Raw genomic sequence first — 19867 nt, forward strand, 5'->3', positions numbered from 1 at the left:
TCCTCGCCCACGCCGTTGGGCTGTGTAGAACGTTTGTTTCCGGCTGGGGAGTGTTCTTTGTCTTGTCTTGCCGCTGTACGGGTACGGTCTGGAGGAGCATTCATGACTGGCAACGAGTTGGACATCACGTGCCCGGGAATTGGGATCAAGGTAGGTCTCTCCGTAGCTTTTGCATGGTTTAATGGGCAAGACGCAAGTCTAGCACTTCTTTTGTCAACTTCCCCCTAATGCGATGGGGAAACGATAGTTCGCTTCCGCTAGCAAAGCCACACTTGGCCGCCTTGACAATTGCGGCGGCGTCCCCTTTTGCAATTTGGCTATTGCTTCAACACACTGCTCTTCTGACAGAAGCCCCGTCCATGCGAGTACAGCGAGTGTTCCTTTCAGCTTTGTCCAATTCCAGACTGACTACGAGTGGGGGCAAAGGGTCGGTCGATAGCTGACACTGCAAGGACGGCTTGGCAAAGGTATCGTGTGGTGTGATGACAGCGGGTGGGGAGCATTGAATGGAACGACTGACAGGGCGATAAGGCGAGTGTCGACAACTCAAGCTCGAGACTGTTATCTTGTGACGATATGCAGTCAGTGCCTCGCTACCCGGGCGAATTTGTACACGCCAACTTGAAAACACAAATATGCATATTGGACTGTTGTTGCCAAAGAGGCACGCCGCTTTGAACGCGCAAAGTAGGCCCGGAGACACTCCGTTGGATTTCAGAAACCGTCACCATGTTGGGCATCGATATGCCGTTGGAGCCGGGTTTGCCGTGGTGCCGTAGACGGAGGCGTCCGTGTCCCCATCTTCCTCTTACCAGAGACGCTTCTCCATCGGATAGGAGGAATCGGCAAGGCCAACGTCGCGAGAGCATTACGCAAGCTGCAAGGCGATGGGAAGTGGATGCATGTATATGCGTCAGCTGATGCGCCATTGTTGACATGGCATCAATAGTTTGCGGTCGGCAAGACAAGGGAAAGGCAATTCGGCCCAAGTCGGGCACCACACCAGGTTCCCGATCCAGACTCGAGAGGCAGAAGTCAGGGTGGCCTTCTTGACGTTATCTGTTGACTCGGCCCAAGAACAAGTACCGAGGGTCCCTTTCCATTGCAAAGGCGCCAACGGATTGGATGTGATTCCCACGGCTGCATGAGTCTGCAGCCCCCCCAGATGCCGGAATGCAATCTATTGCTTCACGCGCCATTGTGCCATCTCACCGCTAGCGGATCTCGACGGTATCATGAACCAACCCAAGTAAGGTTAATCGAGGCAGGTAAGCAGTAAGCATCGCTCAGGGGCAGGGGGCCGGCACCCCTGGTTCCTCCCACATTGCGGCTGGCACCGACAGCAGCCACAAATGCCCGAGGCCAATCAGTGCAGTCAGATTGCTGTTTGTGTCTTCTCAGGTCCAATGAGAGCGCTACACTAACTTGAAAAGGGAAGGAAGGGTCCTGGCAATCCTGGGCTGGCTTTGCCAAAAATACGAAGACTCTCACTCTTACCTCTCACTCACTCACACCCACGATGGCCCATCCATCACTTTCGACCACTAGTCGCCCTCGGACGATGGGGACTGCTATCCTTGCCGGCCATGGAGGCTTCTCATCTCAGCCCAGACCTGCCCAGATTGCCTAGATCACCCGTCCTGCCGCTATTCCACGCGGTCAGTGCCTCGTTGTCGCCACGGTTCCGCTATGCTTGCCTGATCTCCTCCCTCCCACGCGTTGGCGTAAAGCTGCCGCCACATGGGACCGCCGAGTTCCTTTGTTTAGCCGGCTTCTCGCAGTCTGGGTTTCCAGGCACCGTACCGTTGTGTGTCTCTCATATCTAACGGCCAGCGGCCGTCTCCTCTCTCCTTCCCACCTCGCCCGCCTCCTTCTCTTCCGTTGCGACCCTTCCACTCTCTTCTGCCTTATAGGTGCCATAATTCACCGGCCGATCCGTTGATCTGGACGGCCTAGTCCCTCGCTTGCACTCTGTAATTCTGTATCCTTCCTGTCTTGTGATCTTTCTACATTGTCGATCGTCGACGCTGAGGTATAGTATACCGCCATCATGAGGGTGAACCCTTCTCTATTTCTCAGCCTCCTGGGCCTGGCATGCCAGGTCCAGGCCGATCCGACTTGGCCTTCAGATGTCGACGAGCTGGAGGAGATCATGTATCAGACGTTCAACGCCAGATCACGAAAGTTTGCCGACTCAGTCTTTCCTTGCAACAAGGGAATATCCGGCACAGGCCGTCAAACTGCTGCCGAATGGCTGAGAACCGCCTTTCACGACATGGCGCCCGCCAACAAGGGCGCAGGCGTAGGAGGCTTGGATGCGTCTATTCAGTATGAGCTGGCAACTACGTCCACCGGAGAGAATACCGGCCCTGCCTTCGCGTCTTCGTTGACCTTCTTTGCGCCCTACCTGACCCGCAAGAGCAGTATGTCGGATCTGATCGCCCTCGGAGTGTACACCTCTGTGCTGTCCTGCGGCGGCCCATCGATCGCCTTGCGTTCTGGTCGCATCGATGCGGCCGTGAGAGGCGCCATCGGCGTGCCGCAGCCCGGTAACGCCATTTCCATCTTCCGGACACAGTTTGACCGCATGGGGTTCACGCCCCAGGAGATGGTCCAGGTGACGGCCTGCGGTCACACCATTGGCGGTGTGCATTCGGCTGAGAATCCAACCATCGTCCCCGTCGGCACTTTTGCGAACGGCATGGCACCTATGGACACGACAGCCGGCGTTTTCGACAGCAAGATCGTTACCGAGTATCTCGACGGCACCACCACGAATCCGCTCGTCTTCACCATAGGCACCGCCCGAAATATGAATTCTGACTTCAAGGTTTTTAACTCGGATAATGCGACGATGCGTGCCATGGCCGATAACGCTGTCTTCAAATCCGTTTGCAAAACGATGTTCGAGAAGATGATCGACACCGTGCCGTCTGGCGTCGCCCTCAGCGATGCTATCAAGCCCTATACGGTCAAGCCGGTCGAGCTCCAGCTCTCCCTTGCCTCTCCTTCCACCATGCAGCTCAAGGGATACATCCGCGTTCGAACGACCGACATACCGCTGGGTGACATTGCGGGCCTGACAGTAAACTACAAGACCAGGGACGGGAGCTCTACCTGCGGATCCGGCAATTGCGTCTTCACGCTCTCGGTCCTAGGCATTTCCCGAGGCCTGGAAGACAACTTCGCCTGGTTTCCAATTACTCAGACCTTTCCCGTCAGCACGGGTATCTCCTCTTTCACCATCACCATCAACAAGAATGACGGCTCGAGCACTCTTTTCAACAACAACGGCAACGGGTACCCCTTGCAGGATGGCATCTTTCTCCAACAGCCCCAGAGCTGCCTCCTGCAGACGACTGGTGACGCCACCTTTGTCGCTGCAGTCCGCAATGACCGAGCATCCCTTCCGGTGAGGGTGGAGATCTCATACAAGACGAAGCGCACGAACAGTGTTGTGCCCCTATTGAGCAAGATGACCATCGACATGGTCAAGGGGGACTGTCGAGGCAGCTACACTTTCTTCACCGTCACCACCAATATCCCCGGCGGTCTCAGCTTCGAGTCGACCATGGAATTCATCAGTGGAGAAGGCGCCTCCGCCTTGGTCGACTCTTTCAAGAAGGCCGACCCCATCGGAGGCACCTGCGCAGCGTGGTCGGGAGGATCCGGCACTTGCAACGGCGTCGCCGTTTCCTCTACCGCAACACCGACGACCTCGTCAGCCTCTCGCACATCCAGCACTGTTCCCACCGTCACTCTCCATCATCGGGAGACTATGGGTGGGTACAAGCTCGTTTCCTGCTGGACCGAGGCCTCTGGTGGCCGCGCCCTCACCGGCGCCGCCTTCGCTTACGACGGCATGACGCTGGACAGTTGCATGGCGAACTGCACCGGATTCGACTACTGGGGTACCGAGTATGGGCGCGAATGCTACTGTGGCAACTCCTTGGCTGCCTCTACCACTTCGGCTCCTTTGAGCGACTGCAGCATGCAATGCTCCGGCGATTCGACGCAGTACTGCGGAGCTGGCAACCGTATCGAGCTGTACTCGACCACGGCCACTCGCAGTAGCAGCTCGACGCCGGCGCCGACAGCAACTCTTGCCCATATCAACACCGTCGGCAAGTATTCGTTCATGGGCTGCCACACAGAGGCCGATGGTGGCCGTGCTCTACAGGCTGCTCAGACCGCTGGCGACGACATGACGCTCGAGAAGTGTGCCGCATTCTGCTCCGACTACACCTTCTTTGGCACCGAGTATGGTCGCGAATGTGAGTGCAACCCGATGCTCTCGTTATAAGGTAAAGACTAATGCTATTTACAGGTTACTGTGGCAACGAACTGCAGGCTACCAGTAAGGCCGCTCCTCTCAGCGAGTGCAACATGAAGTGCGCCGGCAACCCGTACCAGTACTGCGGCGACGGCAACCGTCTCGAGCTCTTCAAAGTAAGCAGCTCTTCTTCTACCGCTGTCACGTCGACGTCGTCCGCGACACCCACATCTAGCTCTGTGACCTCTTTCAGTGCCCAGGCAGAGACGCAGTCTTCAACCTCTACAGCACCAACAACCGGCTCATCGCATCTCTCGAGCTCGTCGGAGCACCCTTCTGAAGTCGTCACCACCACCTCATCTACCAGCTCATTGCCGCATTTCACCTCTGCGGCTTCTGAATCATCAAGTAGCCACGCCGAGCCTTCTAGCAGCTTAACCACGAGCTCACCCACTACTTCCTCGGCCCCATCGTCGTCCAGCATTGTGCCTTCCAGCACCAGGACCTCAAGTTCGACGAGCACCGTCCCCACGCTGGCTCACAAGCCCACCGTTTCTCCTTACACCTTGGTGGGCTGTTGGACAGAAGGCAACGGCGTGCGTGCATTGAGCCAAAAGAACTACGCTTCCGGAGACAACATGACACTGGAGTACTGCGCATCCTACTGTTCAGACTACAAATACTTTGGAACTGAATACAGCAGCGAATGCTTCTGCGGCAACTCCCTCGCCCCGTCCAGTGCAGAGGCCCCCCTGGCCGACTGCGGCATGACCTGCAGCGGCAACCAGTACGAATACTGCGGCGGAGGCAATAGGCTGACCTTGTACCGATCCGACAAACAAGTGACCGATCCCACCCAGCCGGCCACCGCTGGAGCGTACAAGTTCCTTGGCTGCCGTACGGAACCCGCGCAGGGCGGACGTGCCCTGGACGCGAAGGCCACTGCCTCGGATAAAATGACAAACGAAGCGTGTGCGGCGTTCTGTGACGGCTACAGCTACTTCGGTACAGAATACGGCGGCGAATGCTACTGTGGCAACACGCTGCCTGTGACCTCCCTCGAAGCGCCGGCGAGCGACTGCAGCATGATTTGCACAGGATCGACCACCGAGTATTGCGGTAATGGCAATCGCCTATCGGTGTATAAGAAGTGACGGATTGAAGGCCGGAAAGGAGTTGGGATTCGAAGACTCGGAATTTTCTGAGCATACGGCAAGGAGGGGTACTGTAGCCGACCCAGGCCACTATTGGAAATGATCAGAGACATCCATGATGATACCTATTTGGCTTTACATATGTCCAGCCATTTTCTTTCATATATTTAACATTAATGAACACACTTTTGTAGACAGGCGGATGGAGTGTTTTGCCAGAATGATACAGACACCCGTCATGTGCAATTTAACAGGCACGAATTACAGAGCCGGGACGCAGCCGGCTGACGGTGTTAAGTGTGGTCTAACGACTCGCGACAGACGACACTCTGTGTCTCTCTAGTTAAAGAAGAAGAAGAAGGAGGAAGAGGAGGAGGGTCCTGGCATGGAGCAATGTATAAGGACTGCAGCCCGTTATTGCAGCAGTCCCATGGATCGTATTGCATAGTGGCAGTATGCGCGATGGCTGTGCCTACCTGGATGAAAATGACAATAGTGACCAACCCATTTGACCCATACCTCGTCAAACCATGTCTTCAACATGGTACACCAGCCAGAAGCCGGCCATCGGCATTCCTTGGGAACGGAAATATGAAATAGCCCCCGGGGCCCGTCCCGCCGGTCTCCGACGGTGATGAAGCTCACAGGTGTCCAAACTGTCCGAGAGGCCCTCTGGTCTCTCCATCGTCCGAGTCCACGGACGGGGAATCCGACGCTGCCTTCACCAGGAGGCGTGACGTCCGGCTCCATTTCGGAAAGGGGCTCTTCAGCGCAGGCTCACAACCCTCGGCCCGCTGTCCCGATCGCCTAGGATATACGAACGACAACAACCGGACGCGAGAAGGAAGAGAGAAAAGGCATACGAGGCCATGAGCACGCATCGGAAACGGCAAAGGCGCAAGGAAGAAAGGGGATCGATCCCATTGAAGGAAGACTGGGAGGCAATGACTTGCCCGTAGGGGGGCTCGTGGGAACAGGAGAACCTGGGGGGGGGGGGGGAGGTCCGACGCTGCTGAGCCGTCGAATGACCATATAACGCTCGAATAACTGAGATGGATGGAACCAACCAGGTACGGCGATTCCCTGCATAAGGATGGATCGTGGGTGTGCGAAAAGGATCTCTTGCTTCGCCACGACGACGGATGTCAGTGCCAAGTGCTGCATGTCGTATAACAGGACGCGCCCTCTAGGTCGTGAACACCAGCAGGACTCTACATCCGCGTACATCACATGATGCCCCCGACCAAGAAAGCACAAAAATCAGGTTGACCACCAGCCAGCGGCGTGGCGAGGACGTGATCGACCTTCACGAGAGTTGGGCTCATCGTCCAAGAATAGCAGCCACCGGGGAAATCGGAAAGGAATGGCCGTGGGCGAGTGTTGATAGCGAATGACGACGGCGAGAACGTCGTCGAGCCGTGTCCCGAAAACACCGACGAATATTCCCGCCCAGAGCTGAGGACAAGGGGGGCCACTTACCACGCCAAATCTGTCTACGAGGGCCATCCCCGAGTAAGCTAGGGACGCAGCGTTGGCGGCGGCGTCCTGACGCCGCACTCATGATATTCAAGGTGCTGCTTGGCGTATCGCGCGCGTCATGCGAGCCAGGACAAACCAATGAAGCACCTCGAGCCCCTCAATGTCATCCAACTGATACCGATGTTAAAGTGCGTCGACCATCCTTCTTTAAAGGTATCCGGACGTCGACGCAACATCGTTTGGCAGAGCGCGGCGAAACAATACGCCGATATCCCGCGTACCAGAGGGGGATGGAAAACGCCAACGACGTTTGAGCACACGCGCGCGCGCGCGACCACATTGCCCCAACACCTAACCACCATTGGTGGTAGTACCGTTTCTCACGATTCAGAGAGTGCGTAGAACCAAGGGGTACTTTATCGCACTCGTGACCACTTCGGCCTGCCGTCCATCAACGGAGGTTGTCTTCCACACCGGCAGAGGATAATCGCGGAAGTGGCCGGCAACCCCACCTTCTAACGAGTCGCCTGGGGCATCTCACACATCTCGGACGAGCCATACATGATGGCGTCCGGAATGGACCACCTCATACTCGTTGGAGCGTGCTACGTCGACACGGTCATGAGGCATGACAGCTCCCGCCCCCCCCCTCGTCTCCTTGCAAGTCCTTGAGACTAACTAACCGCGCTAGCGTTCCTCACTTCCCTGAAGAAGACTCAAAGTTACGAGCATCGAGCCTGCGTGTCCGCCGGGGAGGCAACTGCCCCAACACGGTCGAAGTCCTCCAGCAGCTCATTGCCGAGGATCCGCCCAAGTCTCCCCCCTCGAGGCCCCTGCGAATGCATCTCGTCTCTCCTTTGCCGGAACGTCAATCGCATGCAACAGCCCAGATCGTTGCCTCGCTCTGTCCTACAACCGGGGACGCCTCGCAGCCTAAGGACGAGGACGACGTCCCGCCGGCAGTCAGCTTCGATCACTGTCTCTTCCGCGAGGGCCACCAGGCGCCAGCGAGCAGCTACATCCTCCGCAGCGAGGCGGCGGGCACCCGGACCATCGTCAACCACAATAGTCTGCCCGAGATGACGGCCGACGAGTTCCTGCGCGTCGCCGAGGCGTTCAAGGGCCGCGGGCGTACATGGTGGCATTTCGAGGGGCGGATCCCGGAGACAACGCTCAAGTGCATTCGCCTGCTGAGGCGGGTGCTGGACGACGTGACTATCAGCGTCGAGGTCGAGAAACCCGGACGACCGGGGTTGAGAGAGCTCGCCGCCGAGGCGGAGGTTGTCTTCTACTCCAAAAGCTGGGCCGAGGTGCGTCACTTGACGGCCGCAAGCGGCGGCCGTGAACACTGATGTGAACACTGAACTGAACGCTGCTGACGGTTCCCAGGACTGTGGGTATACATCCGCTGAAGCCTGCCTAAGGAGCGAGAGCCTACCGCAAGCGTGAGTCGATCACTGAGAGAGAGCACCCCCTCTTCAACTAATGTGTGCTAATTGCAAGATGGGCAGATCATTGGCAATTAGCACCTGGGGGTCCGAGGGAGCGTCGTGCCTCACCCTCAAGGATCAACAGCTGTTTGTGTGCCCGGTGAACACGCCGGTCATACAAGTTGTCGAGTGAGAAGTCGCCCTTTGGCCGTGCTTTGGCCATGCCATGCCATGCCATGCCACGGCAGCAAGAACTGTTTTCAACTGACTAAACGTCTGCAGCTCGGTAGGTGCGGGAGATACGTTCGTGGCAGGCATGCTTTACGGGCTGATATGTCAGTCCGACACTTGGGACACGGCCGACAAGTTGGGCTACGCAGTCGAACTGGCCACGCTCAAGGTCCAGCGGGAGGGGTTCGGTGGGCTGGGAAATGACATGCAAAGTCGTGTTGGCGGTGGGTCGTCCGTATCGGATCAGGCCAGGCGCCGTTGAGACTCGAGCTCGTCGCGGCGGACGCTCCGGGTTGCCCCCCCGGTGCCGTGGATGGATAGGAGAAGTGCTTCGGCCGGTGGACTAGAAACGGGCAGGGCAAGGTGGGCTTGATGCCAGTGCCCACAATCGCCAGGATTCGGAGGACACCCGACACGCGAGCAGGTGAGCTGGACAGTAAAGGGCGAGGAAGTCCGAAAGTTGTCCGCTCCAGGGCAGGCCGATGGGGTCGACCGTCGGCGGTCGCGCCTGTTGCAAACCCGTGGGAGAAGAGGAGAGTTGGAGGGGGTCCCTATGTGGAGCAGAAAAAGGCGGTGTGTACAGCACGAAGTACGCTACGCTGTAGTCAGGAGGCAACCTCCTGTTACGAAGTAGACCAAGTCAAGCCCGGTCAGCAAGCAGATATTGGAGTTAGTTAGCATCCTGACCCGCCGGGTCATGTTGCCGCCAGCGGTCACAACGTGTCGTGCCTTCATCGTTGCGGTGCTCTCGATGGGGCGAGAGGGGTGTGACAGGTTGAGTGAACCCGCATCGATGCGTGCCGGTGCTTCGATGCAGCATGAAGATGGCGCACCTCACGCGGGGCCCGCGAGGGCGAACAGGGCTGCATATGGCCTGATGCAGCCGATAGTAGCACGCGCATGCCCCCTGGAAAACAGTGAGAAGGAAGTAGAAGAAGAGGGAGAGTTTTTGAAGTTCCGCTTGTCACAAAGGTCCGAGACGCGTACGGGGACGCAGCGGAATGCTCATTGCAAGAATCTTGACCGCATCAGCGACCCGGGTCTACCAACGTGTATGCGTTGCATCACTACGACTTTGACCTTGCCTTCAGGTGAAGCGGGGGAGACTGCTCATTCTGTTCCCTCACATCAAACGGCAGCATGGGTACGCAAGCCGATAGCAGGAGCTGTGCACCCCGACATGGAGCGCGAAATTGTCCGGTCAGATAAAAATCGAACCAAGAGAGGGGGGAAGGGGGCAGGTATTGCAGCTTCGCGTGACTCCAAAGATGCTTCAACCGGGCTGCAGGGAGGGCATGGGTCTGTGGAAATGAGGAGAGAGAGGATTCATCCAAGACTGAAGGTCTCGAGATGGTGGCGGACGGAGATGGGCTGACCGTCGTTGCCCCTCGGCGATTCAAGCGCCTTGCTTCTTTTTTTTTTTCCCTGCCTTGGATGTTCTGTGGGGCCGTCGCGACATTTTCTCTGTAACTCCATGAATTTTTCATTGTAGGTTCTTGGTACACTTTCCTGACCAGGCCGAAGGGTCGTCAGTGTGACGCTTGATTACTTGTGTTCGTGTCTTGATGATATAGCCCATTGGGCCAGAGCGAGTCATATCGATAGGAATCCACAAAGCCCCTCCCTAGGGTGCCGCATTTGTTTGCTCCCCTCAGCCGCCGGGCATCCGGTACGATAGGGTCAGAGCAGCGATGCTAGACGATTACACATGATGCTGCTCGTCGGTCTTTTCTCAACTTCAACGCCATGACGTCTCCCATGGTGATTGCTGGTGAGTGGGCGAGAGAATTGACAGCGTGACGATTCGTATGGGCAGCAGGAGAGCGTTTGTGGACCATTCGAAAGTGGTGCTGCAGGGTAGAGGGCCCCCCCTTGAAGGTTGGAAGGGATGGAAGGCTGTTGATGTTGGTCGATGGATTGCGGTTGAAGTTCCGAAGGTCAAGGCGGTGGGCGGTGCCTGGTGGCAAAACAATGGAACGCCCGAGACCAGAGTGACGGCATGCAGTGAAGCGTCCCCGACACTGTTCGTCAGTCATGGGTATTGTAGTGGACGAGGGAGCGGGTTTGTGCCGTGTCACTGTATCCGCACTCGGTGGCTTAGTTGCGACCCCCCACCCCCCCTGAACGAACCGGCAGTGGGGAAGGGGGTTTCGGAGAGCGCTGGCCAGGCGGCTGCAGCTTCAGAAACACGGTGCTGAGCCCAACTCGGCTGGGATGTGAATGCGAAGGTCTCGTCTCCTGGTCGGAGTAAGACGGCGTAGTACGGATACTTACTCCGTAGTGTGCTTGGATATGGAGCGAAAGACTCTTGGTAAGACCAAGACTTGGGTGTGACTGGGAAGGGCAAGAACTGCACGCCGCCTCTCTTGGGGTCTAACTTGGGGAAGCATGGCACCGCCCGGCGCCCGTCCCCATCTCCGCACGTCGTGCATGGTAACTTGGCAGGTCATGAAGGTTGCAGGACGGAGAGCGAGGTAAGGGAGGGGGCGTCAGCGTAACGCGGTATATCGAAACGAAGGGCCAAAAGCCGAGCAGGCTGCTTCGACCAGCAAGCGACGGAGGGAGAGTGGGCATCGAGTAACCTCGTCGCACTTGGCAAAAGGGGACAAAAAAAAAGCAAAACCGAACGAGTGGAATGCAACGGTGCCCGCAGATGGTCGGTCGCCTTAGTCGTGGCTACTTAAGGGCAGCTGCAAGGAAATGGCGCAGCAGGTGTATCGAATACCCCAGCGTCAATAGCATGGCATGCCGCCCTGCCCCGCCTTTGGTGGTACTTGTACCAGGTAGTAGTCGTAGCGGTAGTGGTGGTGGTGGTGGTGATGATGGACTCTCCATACCTGTACTGGCGTTGCGGCTTGGTTCTGGTGCAAGGGTTGGTGATTTACCGGCGTCTCGCTGGTTCGTCTCTGATTTGAACGAGTCGCATCCGGAAGGGCATCATGTCGACCAGGATAAGGCTGCGCAGTCAGGAAGAGCAAATGTGTGGGGGCGAAAGAGCGGATAGCTTCCTGACTGCTTGCCCAGGTACGTATCTCACGGTTAGTGAGCACTGAGCAGTGTGGGTTCTGCTGCGGGATCCACAATCGCTGCTGGCGTTGGCGTCGCCCGTACCTGAGTGAAAAGGTGTGCGCCCGCTCCTGGAAGGGAGGGGGTGAGTGAAGAGAGGCGTGACCTATCATCAAGGGGGGCGAATCGTCAAGGTAGCAAGCATCAAGCAGCAATAGTAATGGTGGCAGCGGCAGCCAGCGGTCACGGCTCATTTAGCGGCAGCGGCAGCCGGTTGGTTTTTTTTTCTTTTGGGGTGAAACTGAGATATTTAGTGCGTCACTTGGTGGTCGACGCGTGGATAGCAGAGAGGGCGAGGCACACATATCGAGGAATCAGCCTTTCCAGTGCTTCATCGATGCTGCGCCGATCTCTAACAGCACCCCCTGCCTCCCTCCCCCCTCCCGCTTACACGCCACACCGTCCCGGGCCCTTCTCGCCTCTCGTCGTCGCTGAGCGAGAAGGCCGTGCCCCATGCTCCATCGATCGCCCACTCGGGGTTCGGGGTCTCCGATACTTGAAGATGGCTGCCGGCCTTGTCCAAAGCTACCCAAAAATGGTGCTCAAATGAAGTACCGAGTACTTTGCGCCAACCGCCGCAACGTCTACAGTCCGGCGTCCCATCACCTTCCAAAGAATGGGAGAAAAAAACAGAAGAAAGGAAAAGAAGACCCCGTCGCGAATATCCATGTCCGGTTGGCAGAAGGGCCGTCGCCTTCTTCCTGCGACGAGTCATGCATGATCTGCAGTGCAAACTTGCTGGCTGTGAGCACCAGCCCAAAGCCCCAAAGCCCAGACAATCTCGTTCTTGCTCCAGCCTTCCGATCCGGGTTTCTGGGAACCGTGCCAGCAACTTCCGCATCATCGCTTGGAACAAACATGCTTCGGCGCATCGTGAGATAACCTCGACGACACTCTATCTTGCTAGAATATCTTGCACGTCGTTTGCCGGCGTTTGAAAGGCCTTACCCGCTGCCTGTGTCTGTTCCTGTGCCCGACCTTTGACGCATGCACTTCTAGTTTGTCGACTCCTGCTGCCTGTTAGTTATCCTGTAACGTAGACCCCCTACCGCATTTACAAATCCCCGTCACTTCGTTTTCCCCTCGGGCTCGACGGAATCCTCAATGTGACGGTCTACGATGTAGAGCTAGGACCTTGAGACACTGACAGACTAGACGGAGGTACTCCGGTAGCTTGGCCATGCCTGCACCCGGCTTGTCCACAATGAAGAACGCCTCGATTGCCATCAGTCCCCGGCGACACACCTAAAAACGAGCAAGGTGTTGGGCCCATGACACTGGTTTAAAGAGTGGGTGGCACCAGCCGAAAACCCCCTTCTGTCTAAGTAGATGCCCTTGCCTCCTTGTCTCCCTTTCTCGACCAGGGGGGGCTCCTCATCTCCGACCTAACCCCCTGGCAGTTCAGCACGTTGAATTCTCTGGGGCCGGGACCAGGGCCAGGGGGTTTGACCCCCTCCCTTTGCTTCGTGACAATCCATGGCCAATTCATGGCCAGCATTCGGAACAAGTGTGTGCTGGCTCCCGCATTCGGCCGGGTTGGATGCATAGTTGCGGGCAACTACATTTGCCGCCGCATGGTGTCGCGGACGGTCCATTCGCTCCCGGCATGCGTCTACACTTCTGCAAGTACGTACTGTCAAGTACTGAACGCTCTTGGGATTTCGCGAGCAAACTGGGCCACCATGTGTGTTCGTACTTGGCTGCTGCTATCAGTCCGTGACACTCTCTCAAGTGGAGGCCTTAGGAGAGAGAAACGCGGAAGGGGCAGACAGAGAGTACCAACTGCCCAACGTGGAATATCTTGCCGGTCGCCAGCCTTTGTCGTCGTGAGCTGCCTGAAGCAGTTTGAGCCCGAAAAAAATACCGTCGAGCCAAGTGGAGGATGTCGTCGTCGTGCCCCCCGTTGCATCGTCCCGAGAGAGTCCTCCATACGAATGCATACTCCTAGTAGGTGCTTCTGTCACCCGCCCCAATCCATGCACAAAGCCCGAATCGGTCGACAGGGGGGGGCTCTCTAGGTGGCCCGCGCGTGAACGGTAGATCACCGGATGGAGCTATCCCAACCAGGGCTAGTTGACTCTCGACAGTCTCGAGGGATTAAAGGTGGAGGTCCCAAGATGTTGACATGCTGGACAAGAACTCGAGAAGGCTATTATCCCTACCATGTTTCATTCCCATCTCTTAGCCTCTGCCCCGTTAGTGCAACTTGACCATCAGGGGTGCTTTGTGCCTCTGAGATCCCTGGCCTTGCTGACTATCCGGAATGACAGCATGCGCATTAAAGTGGTTTGTCCCCCTTCTATTTTTATTGGGTTGTATTTTTCATCGACTTCCTTCCTTCCATGTGGAATGTACTTGTCGATAGACCTCAGTTTCATCGAAGTCCTCACGGTCTTGCCCGGCCAGTGCCTCTGGTATTCTTGGGGAAGGGAATCCCAAGCAAGGAACGCCATACCACCCACCCTACGCGCTCCAGAGTCCAGAAGCACAAACGGCCAAGCATGGGCCCTGACTTATTTAGCTCCAAAGGCTCAAGGTAGCACCACCACGACGCGCCGGGGACTTGCCGTGACGAGGACTTGGGGGAAAGCGCAAAGGCTTGTCGGCATGGAATACGTCAGCGGTTCTCGGCGGCATTTTGGTTTACGCTTCGGTCGTTGCGTTGTCGATCTCGCTCCCCGAGTAATCTTCTGATCCTGAAATTGAGGCACCCTGTGATGCACTGCCCAGATGCCTGAGAAGCTGGCTTGACCCCAATTACGGCTTCCACTTTCTCTTCGCTCGGAAAGTGCTCCACACTCAACACTAGACTCGTGGGTGTTGCACCGACGGCAGGGAGGCCGACTGCCACTTGGCTAGCACATTCATCCGTGAGAGGTCCCAAGGCGTGTCGTGTCGCGTCATGTCGTGTCGCGGCACTTAACCGCTGTGACTGCGATACCGAGGGGATGAGATGGGAGAAGTGGGATGTAGGGGTGGGACTGGAACTTGGAACCTGGTCCGTTAACCAGTATCTGTTCCTGAGAAGAAGAGATCAGCCGGTCAAGGTTGGCTAGCGGTTGTCCGATTCGCACTGGTCCTTGGAACCACCTCTGCTACTAGCTTCCTGCGAATACTTACCACGTAGACCGGCACGGCCGGTACATGGTTACCAGCCGATCGAGGTGTACTCAGTCGAGTCGGGCAGGCCTGTATGGATTGTACCCTTGTCTCGGTGGTGCGGCCCTCGCAGTCGCATGAGGGAACTTGCAGGCTGATCAGCCTGTAAGTGCAACTTTGTCCAGCCACGCCCTCGTCTCTGGTAGGCTCTGGCGACGAAGGGTCCCTACTACACAAGCAACTCGTCTTTTGCATTGAATAGATCACACAGCGAATGGGCACCGCAACATTGGATGCGAAATTGGTCGATCGAACCCGTGCCTTGATTAGTTTCGGAAGGATTGACTGGAGCCAGCTGACAACCAGCCACGCGTCCTTATGGCATCGCGGACAGGACTTGTTTACTCGGCCATCTCTGTACCACTGGATGGACCTGGGTCCATTCTTGAGGCGCCTCACAGACACATAGCTCGTGGAATTCCTATTCATCCGGCAATGTGGAGGCTGTGTCTCTCCACCTTATTTTCGTTTCGTAAGGGGCATGCAGCGAAGGGCATTGGGGTGTTTGTCCGTGTCTCCGTCGACAGCAGTTTAGAAGGCCGCCCCCGTATCGACGCGGATTGACAAGTCGCTGAGCAAGAGACGTAGCCATGCCGCCACTTGTCTAGAAATGTGCGCATCTGGTAGTACACGGTACTTGACCGGGTACTTAGTCCGCTTCTGAGAGTGGCAGGGCGCCCCTCGGTGGGTTGATGAGTCGATGAAGTCTTGGCCGAATTGGCTCCCGCTTGAAAAAGGGCAGAAGTGGATGTACAGGGGCTGGAACTGTCTAGCGGAAACTGGGCGGGTTATATTCCAGGCCCTTCTGACGAAGATCAAGCTGTGAAAGGCGGCGAGCGGCGGAGAGTGTGGCTTAGGTTTCAAAGATCCCGATGCTCAGTCAACGCCCATGGACCGTTGGGCTCAAGGGAAACAAGGACTCCGAAGCAAGGAAAAGAGAGATGGAGGGATAGAGGGAGGGGGTTCATCAGGGTGATCAAGGCCACACCTCACTGATCACAGTGATCAGCCATCTCCGCACCAATGTTGGGTGATGCAAGGATACGGGCTTACACCGTTGGCTTGCGGCGGGCCCTTGAAAGCCGGCACGTTGCCTGCTAGGGGGAACGCCTGCAATTCGAATGATTCAAACACAACACCTGAGCAACAGCAATGGCATCCGGCGGGCGGGAAGACGTGTTTTATGAGCAATGTACGGAAGTGAATGGGGCGCCAAGCTGCCGCAAGCAGCAGTGTGCGTCGAAGCCGGTTGATATGCCATACGGCTGGGGGCAACTGGCCGACCTATTTTCGTGGCGTGCGACAAGTCCATCTGTCTGCCTGCTTTTCTGTGCGGCTTGGGGCAGGCGATCTGTTTGTAGACCTTGAGCCGGGTGCAGTGCAAGGCGATAGCACCGCGATTGGACTGTTGTGGGTGCGTTCCGCCCAAAGAAATCGCAGGAAATGTCGAACATTGTGAGATAGCAACCATGTGACGAGACTTGATGGTCGACATTGATGCCTTGCGCCTCCACAAGTGCTGCATTTGTTGACTGCGCGTAGCGTCGCAGTAGTAATACGAGATTGCTTAATTGGCAGTGAGCTTAGGGTGCAACAAGGATACTTGCAATGTTAGCAGGTTTGGCAAGGTCGACATTGATTGCCGAGTCGCACCGATCCTAACGGAGCGTCGGATATTGGTGTGTTGCGCAGGTCACTGTTTGTCGAGAATGGCCAAGAGCATCAAGTAACACGAACAGTCCAGATACCGACGCATGGAACGGCAGGGAGCCAGCAGGTGTCGAAACCGAGCATCACCGGCGCAGACACAGCGTCAACCGAAACATTGGATTGGATGAAGCAGGTACTAGTTAGTAGACGGGACCTGGGTTGAATGCGCCGCTGAAGCCGGTCAGGAGTCAGGACACGCTGGGCGCAAAGAGGCGATAAAGCAGCTGATTGTCAAGCGTGAGGGGTTGGAGGTGTGCTGCTGCTGCTGGTGCGAGACATGATCACTGCGGCATTCTCCTAGGTCAAGCCGGTCATGCGTCGCTGCGTACCTATGGAAGTACGGAAAATCCATCTGATGGGATGGATGGATGTAGGGAGGAGATTGAGTCCAACCGAGAGACGAGAGGGATCCGCAGACGCCGAAGAAGGTGAAGGAAAAGGGGGCGTGCAGCGGCACAACTTGGAGCCCTAGAGCACCTACAATAGGTACTGCGGTACTCAGGCGAGTGAACTACTCATGTTTGGTGGTCAGGCCTGGCTTGGCAATAAGACGGAACGAAGAGCAGAAAGAGACACGGGCGCACAACGCAACAACGAGGACGATTGTCACGTGCGCCGATTGCCACGCTGTCCTGTGTTGCAGCAGCAGCCTCTCCGTCCTCTCCTCCTTGACTAGCTGGCCTGAACTGTTCATGGGTGCATGAAAATAATGAAGCAGAGGGGCCCGATTCACCGCTGCGGCCCCAAGCTTTGCGGGCAGAGGTGGTGCAAGCACAGGTGCAGGGCAGGTGCAGCCTGACTCCACGCTGCAGCAATTGCAGCCGCAGGACAAGAGGAAAATCGAATTCCCTGGGACCGCTCGGCGTCAAGGCAACCCTGGTCGTGCTGATTGATGGTGTACCTGTATTCATAGATATTTCCAGCTCGCTCGTCCGCAGAATGCTGCTGCCGCTAGAAGCGCCTGCTGAGGAAGACATTGTCAAGGGACGGGGAAAGTCCCTTGTACTAGCCGGGAGCCTGCGCATTTGCGCGTACGAAGTAACGAGGGACCAAACGGGTGCAGATATGCATCTTCGTTAATCATGTCGGAAGAAATGCAATACCCCAGCCTAATTAGCCCAGTCGCAGGCAGGGATGGGGAAAGAGGCATCCTGGATCAGGGTCAGTGTGACCATGGTGAGAATGTGACGGACGCCGTCACTATGTCGGCAGCGCATCCTCTCCTCATAGTTGATTTCAAGGGGAAATAGGGTGTGAGAGGGCGTGGGCTGCGCTGAAGACGGAGGCTTCTGAGGACAAGGATTGCCGGACGACGCACGAACGTCGGCCCTTTGGCTACCCTCGCGCGGGATTCGGAGCGAAAGCCAAACAAGAACTGCAAGCTACCGGGCGATCCAGGCTGGAGTTGGATCCAGTAAAGACCAAGGAAGACAGGCCGCCGGCTGGGTTAAGGTGGTGAGACCGACGAAACTCTCAGCAGGCGGCCGGCTGGCGGAGAAGGAGATTGGTTCGGTGGAAGTGTATACGTGTACGTACAGGTAGTGCATTCGTACTGCAGCCAAAACGAGCGACTGAGTGACTAAATGGACCAGTCCAGCCAGCCGGCCAGCGATGTACAGGTATGTACAATATGTGGAATACATCCCTGATCGATCAAGTCCAAAACCCTGAAAGGACGACGAAGGTGGGTGGAGCGTAAAGTGCCAAAAAACAAAAACAATGGCGGTCGGGGCGACCAAGGATGCTGCTGTCTGCAGATGCCACTGACCGAGGACACAGATATACGGGGGTGTTCGGCTTCAAAGAGATGAGCGAATAGGCCGGCATCGTTTGACGGGTCTCGGGTGCCGATCTAGTCCAAGGTAGCACTTCAAATCTTTACTCTTTTCGAGTCTGGCGCCGTCCCGGGCGTGCGAGCGAGCAAGCGAGCGCTTTGATGATTTTTGGTCTGAGGCACAGCGGGGGGGGGGGGGGGGGGGGGTAAACCTGCGGAAGCTGATCTCAAGTGAGTGAGTAACCACAACCCAAAGCGAAGAAGTGACGTGGAGATTGGCTCTAGCGTCTTGCAAGCCGAGGACACCGCCCGCCGTTCTTCTATCGATATCGCAGACAACCATGATCATGATTGCGTCTCCTGCGGGTAAGGCATGACCCTCACCACGTACTGGTGGCATGCCCGGGATCACTTGCCCACTCCAAGCTTCTCGAAGCTGGATACAGTTCTCGGTGTTACGCTGATCCACAGTCCGTCTGGCACGCTGGTCAGTTGTGGTGCCCATACGGATACTTGGTAAACATAGTGTGATTATCGTGTTAACCAGGAGGCTGTGACAGGGCACCTCGGCCAAACATGGTTGCCTTCCTGCACAGTCCACAGCTGGTTCCATCCCCAAGTGGGCGCTTCTCCGATTGTGGGATACTTGCAGAGTATCCGTAGCTTGGTCGGAGATGGTGTTTTTTCTCCCCTAGCATCGGCATTTGTCCCAAAGGTGGTTCAACGCTTCTTTTTGGGTGCGCCGTTGTCTCTTTGGCGGAAGGTTTACTGCTACACTCTGCTGTGCTGTAGAAGCAAATGTCATGGTTTGCGGAGAGGTGTCGACACGACTCTGGTGGGTGGTACCTTGAAAGGATGGACGGTGCTGCCGAGGGTTCGCTGAAGCAGAGGTGGAACGGTCTTGGCCTTTGATTTGTTACTCCGCTCCAAGTCAAGACTGCTCGATAATCTAGTCGGGGTGTGTTACAGGGCAACCGGCGCTGTCACATACCCCCATCACTGCCTCTCGCTCTCGCCTGTGCGGATACATAGAGAAAGGAGCCAGGGCGCCCTCGGGGTGAATGGCGAAGTGTCACTGGACCGACATTGGCCCAGTGTCGATCGAGCATGTTCCACACCATCAGAAGGGGAATCCCACTCTCAGGCTCCTTCCTTGAGACTGAGAGGGGCAATGACCCTCGTGGAGAAGCCCGGCGCCTCCCCCTGCCGTCCGGTGGGCTGGAGTGAGATGGGTACCTACTACAGGTATGGGCAAGGGCTGGAGGAGCGCTGGAAGTTGGAACATGGGCTGTAGCGTTGGCGGGCCTGGACCAGGACTGAAGTGAGATTACAGTCTGTAGACAGGATGGGCCGCTGATTGCTCAGCATGTCCATTCGCTCCAATCGCGGGCTTGCCTCAAGGCTGACATTGTCCCCACTTGTGGCAGGGACATGCATGCAGCTGGACTGCGGTGGACGGAGCACTTTGCTAGGCGGTAGCAGTTGAAAGCCGAGTCGTCTGTCGCAGGCCGCAATGCAGAGTTTGGGCGTTTGGGCGTGTTTGGGAGAGGAGTGGCACGATGGGGCCAATCGACGTCCCTACCTTAGGCAT

At 56.8% G+C, this 19867-nt stretch overlaps 5 protein-coding genes across 5 annotated transcripts; 2 read left to right on the plus strand and 3 right to left on the minus strand.

The window, feature by feature from the left end:
- The first annotated feature begins 1766 nt into the window (after window positions 1-1766).
- Window positions 1767-5679, plus strand: CDEST_04904 (Putative hem peroxidase, carbohydrate-binding WSC, hem peroxidase superfamily). The gene is made up of 2 exons (XM_062921063.1): window positions 1767-4274; window positions 4328-5679. The coding sequence occupies exons 1-2, from the start codon at window positions 2051-2053 to the stop codon at window positions 5425-5427; spliced, it is 3324 nt and encodes a 1107-aa protein (XP_062777114.1). The 5' UTR covers window positions 1767-2050; the 3' UTR covers window positions 5428-5679.
- A 1-nt stretch (window position 5680) lies between these two features.
- CDEST_04905 (uncharacterized protein) lies at window positions 5681-6337 on the minus strand. The gene has a single exon (XM_062921064.1). It carries the CDS (start codon window positions 6175-6177, stop codon window positions 5842-5844), a length of 336 nt encoding a protein of 111 aa, XP_062777115.1. The 5' UTR covers window positions 6178-6337; the 3' UTR covers window positions 5681-5841.
- Window positions 6338-7482: 1145 nt separating this feature from the next.
- On the plus strand, window positions 7483-8829 carry CDEST_04906 (Putative carbohydrate/purine kinase, PfkB, carbohydrate kinase PfkB, ribokinase; the record flags this gene model as incomplete). The annotated part of the gene is made up of 5 exons (XM_062921065.1): window positions 7483-7532; window positions 7598-8216; window positions 8296-8351; window positions 8418-8525; window positions 8619-8829. 5 exons carry the CDS (start codon window positions 7483-7485, stop codon window positions 8827-8829), a joined length of 1044 nt encoding a protein of 347 aa, XP_062777116.1.
- A 1128-nt stretch (window positions 8830-9957) lies between these two features.
- CDEST_04907 (uncharacterized protein) lies at window positions 9958-10745 on the minus strand. The gene has a single exon (XM_062921066.1). The coding sequence runs from the start codon at window positions 10601-10603 to the stop codon at window positions 10262-10264; it is 342 nt and encodes a 113-aa protein (XP_062777117.1). The 5' UTR covers window positions 10604-10745; the 3' UTR covers window positions 9958-10261.
- A 3930-nt stretch (window positions 10746-14675) lies between these two features.
- Window positions 14676-15885, minus strand: CDEST_04908 (uncharacterized protein; the record flags this gene model as incomplete). Its single annotated transcript, XM_062921067.1, has 1 exon — window positions 14676-15885. Exon 1 carries the CDS (start codon window positions 15219-15221, stop codon window positions 14676-14678), a length of 546 nt encoding a protein of 181 aa, XP_062777118.1. The 5' UTR covers window positions 15222-15885.
- Between the last annotated feature and the right edge of the window lie 3982 nt (window positions 15886-19867).

Source organism: Colletotrichum destructivum, chromosome 3 (assembly GCF_034447905.1).
Source record: "Colletotrichum destructivum chromosome 3, complete sequence".
NCBI lineage: Eukaryota > Fungi > Ascomycota > Sordariomycetes > Glomerellales > Glomerellaceae > Colletotrichum > Colletotrichum destructivum.

Bases quoted from the DNA above. Each gene is read 5' to 3' on its own strand.
- CDEST_04904 (XM_062921063.1), top strand. From the start codon at position 2,051: ATGAGGGTGAACCCTTCTCTATTTCTCAGCCTCCTGGGCCTGGCATGC. The intron at 4,275-4,327 runs GTGAGTGCAACC...TGCTATTTACAG, and splicing joins CACCGAGTATGGTCGCGAAT to GTTACTGTGGCAACGAACTG.
- CDEST_04905 (XM_062921064.1), bottom strand. From the start codon at position 6,177: ATGGAGCCGGACGTCACGCCTCCTGGTGAAGGCAGCGTCGGATTCCCC.
- CDEST_04907 (XM_062921066.1), bottom strand. From the start codon at position 10,603: ATGACTGACGAACAGTGTCGGGGACGCTTCACTGCATGCCGTCACTCT.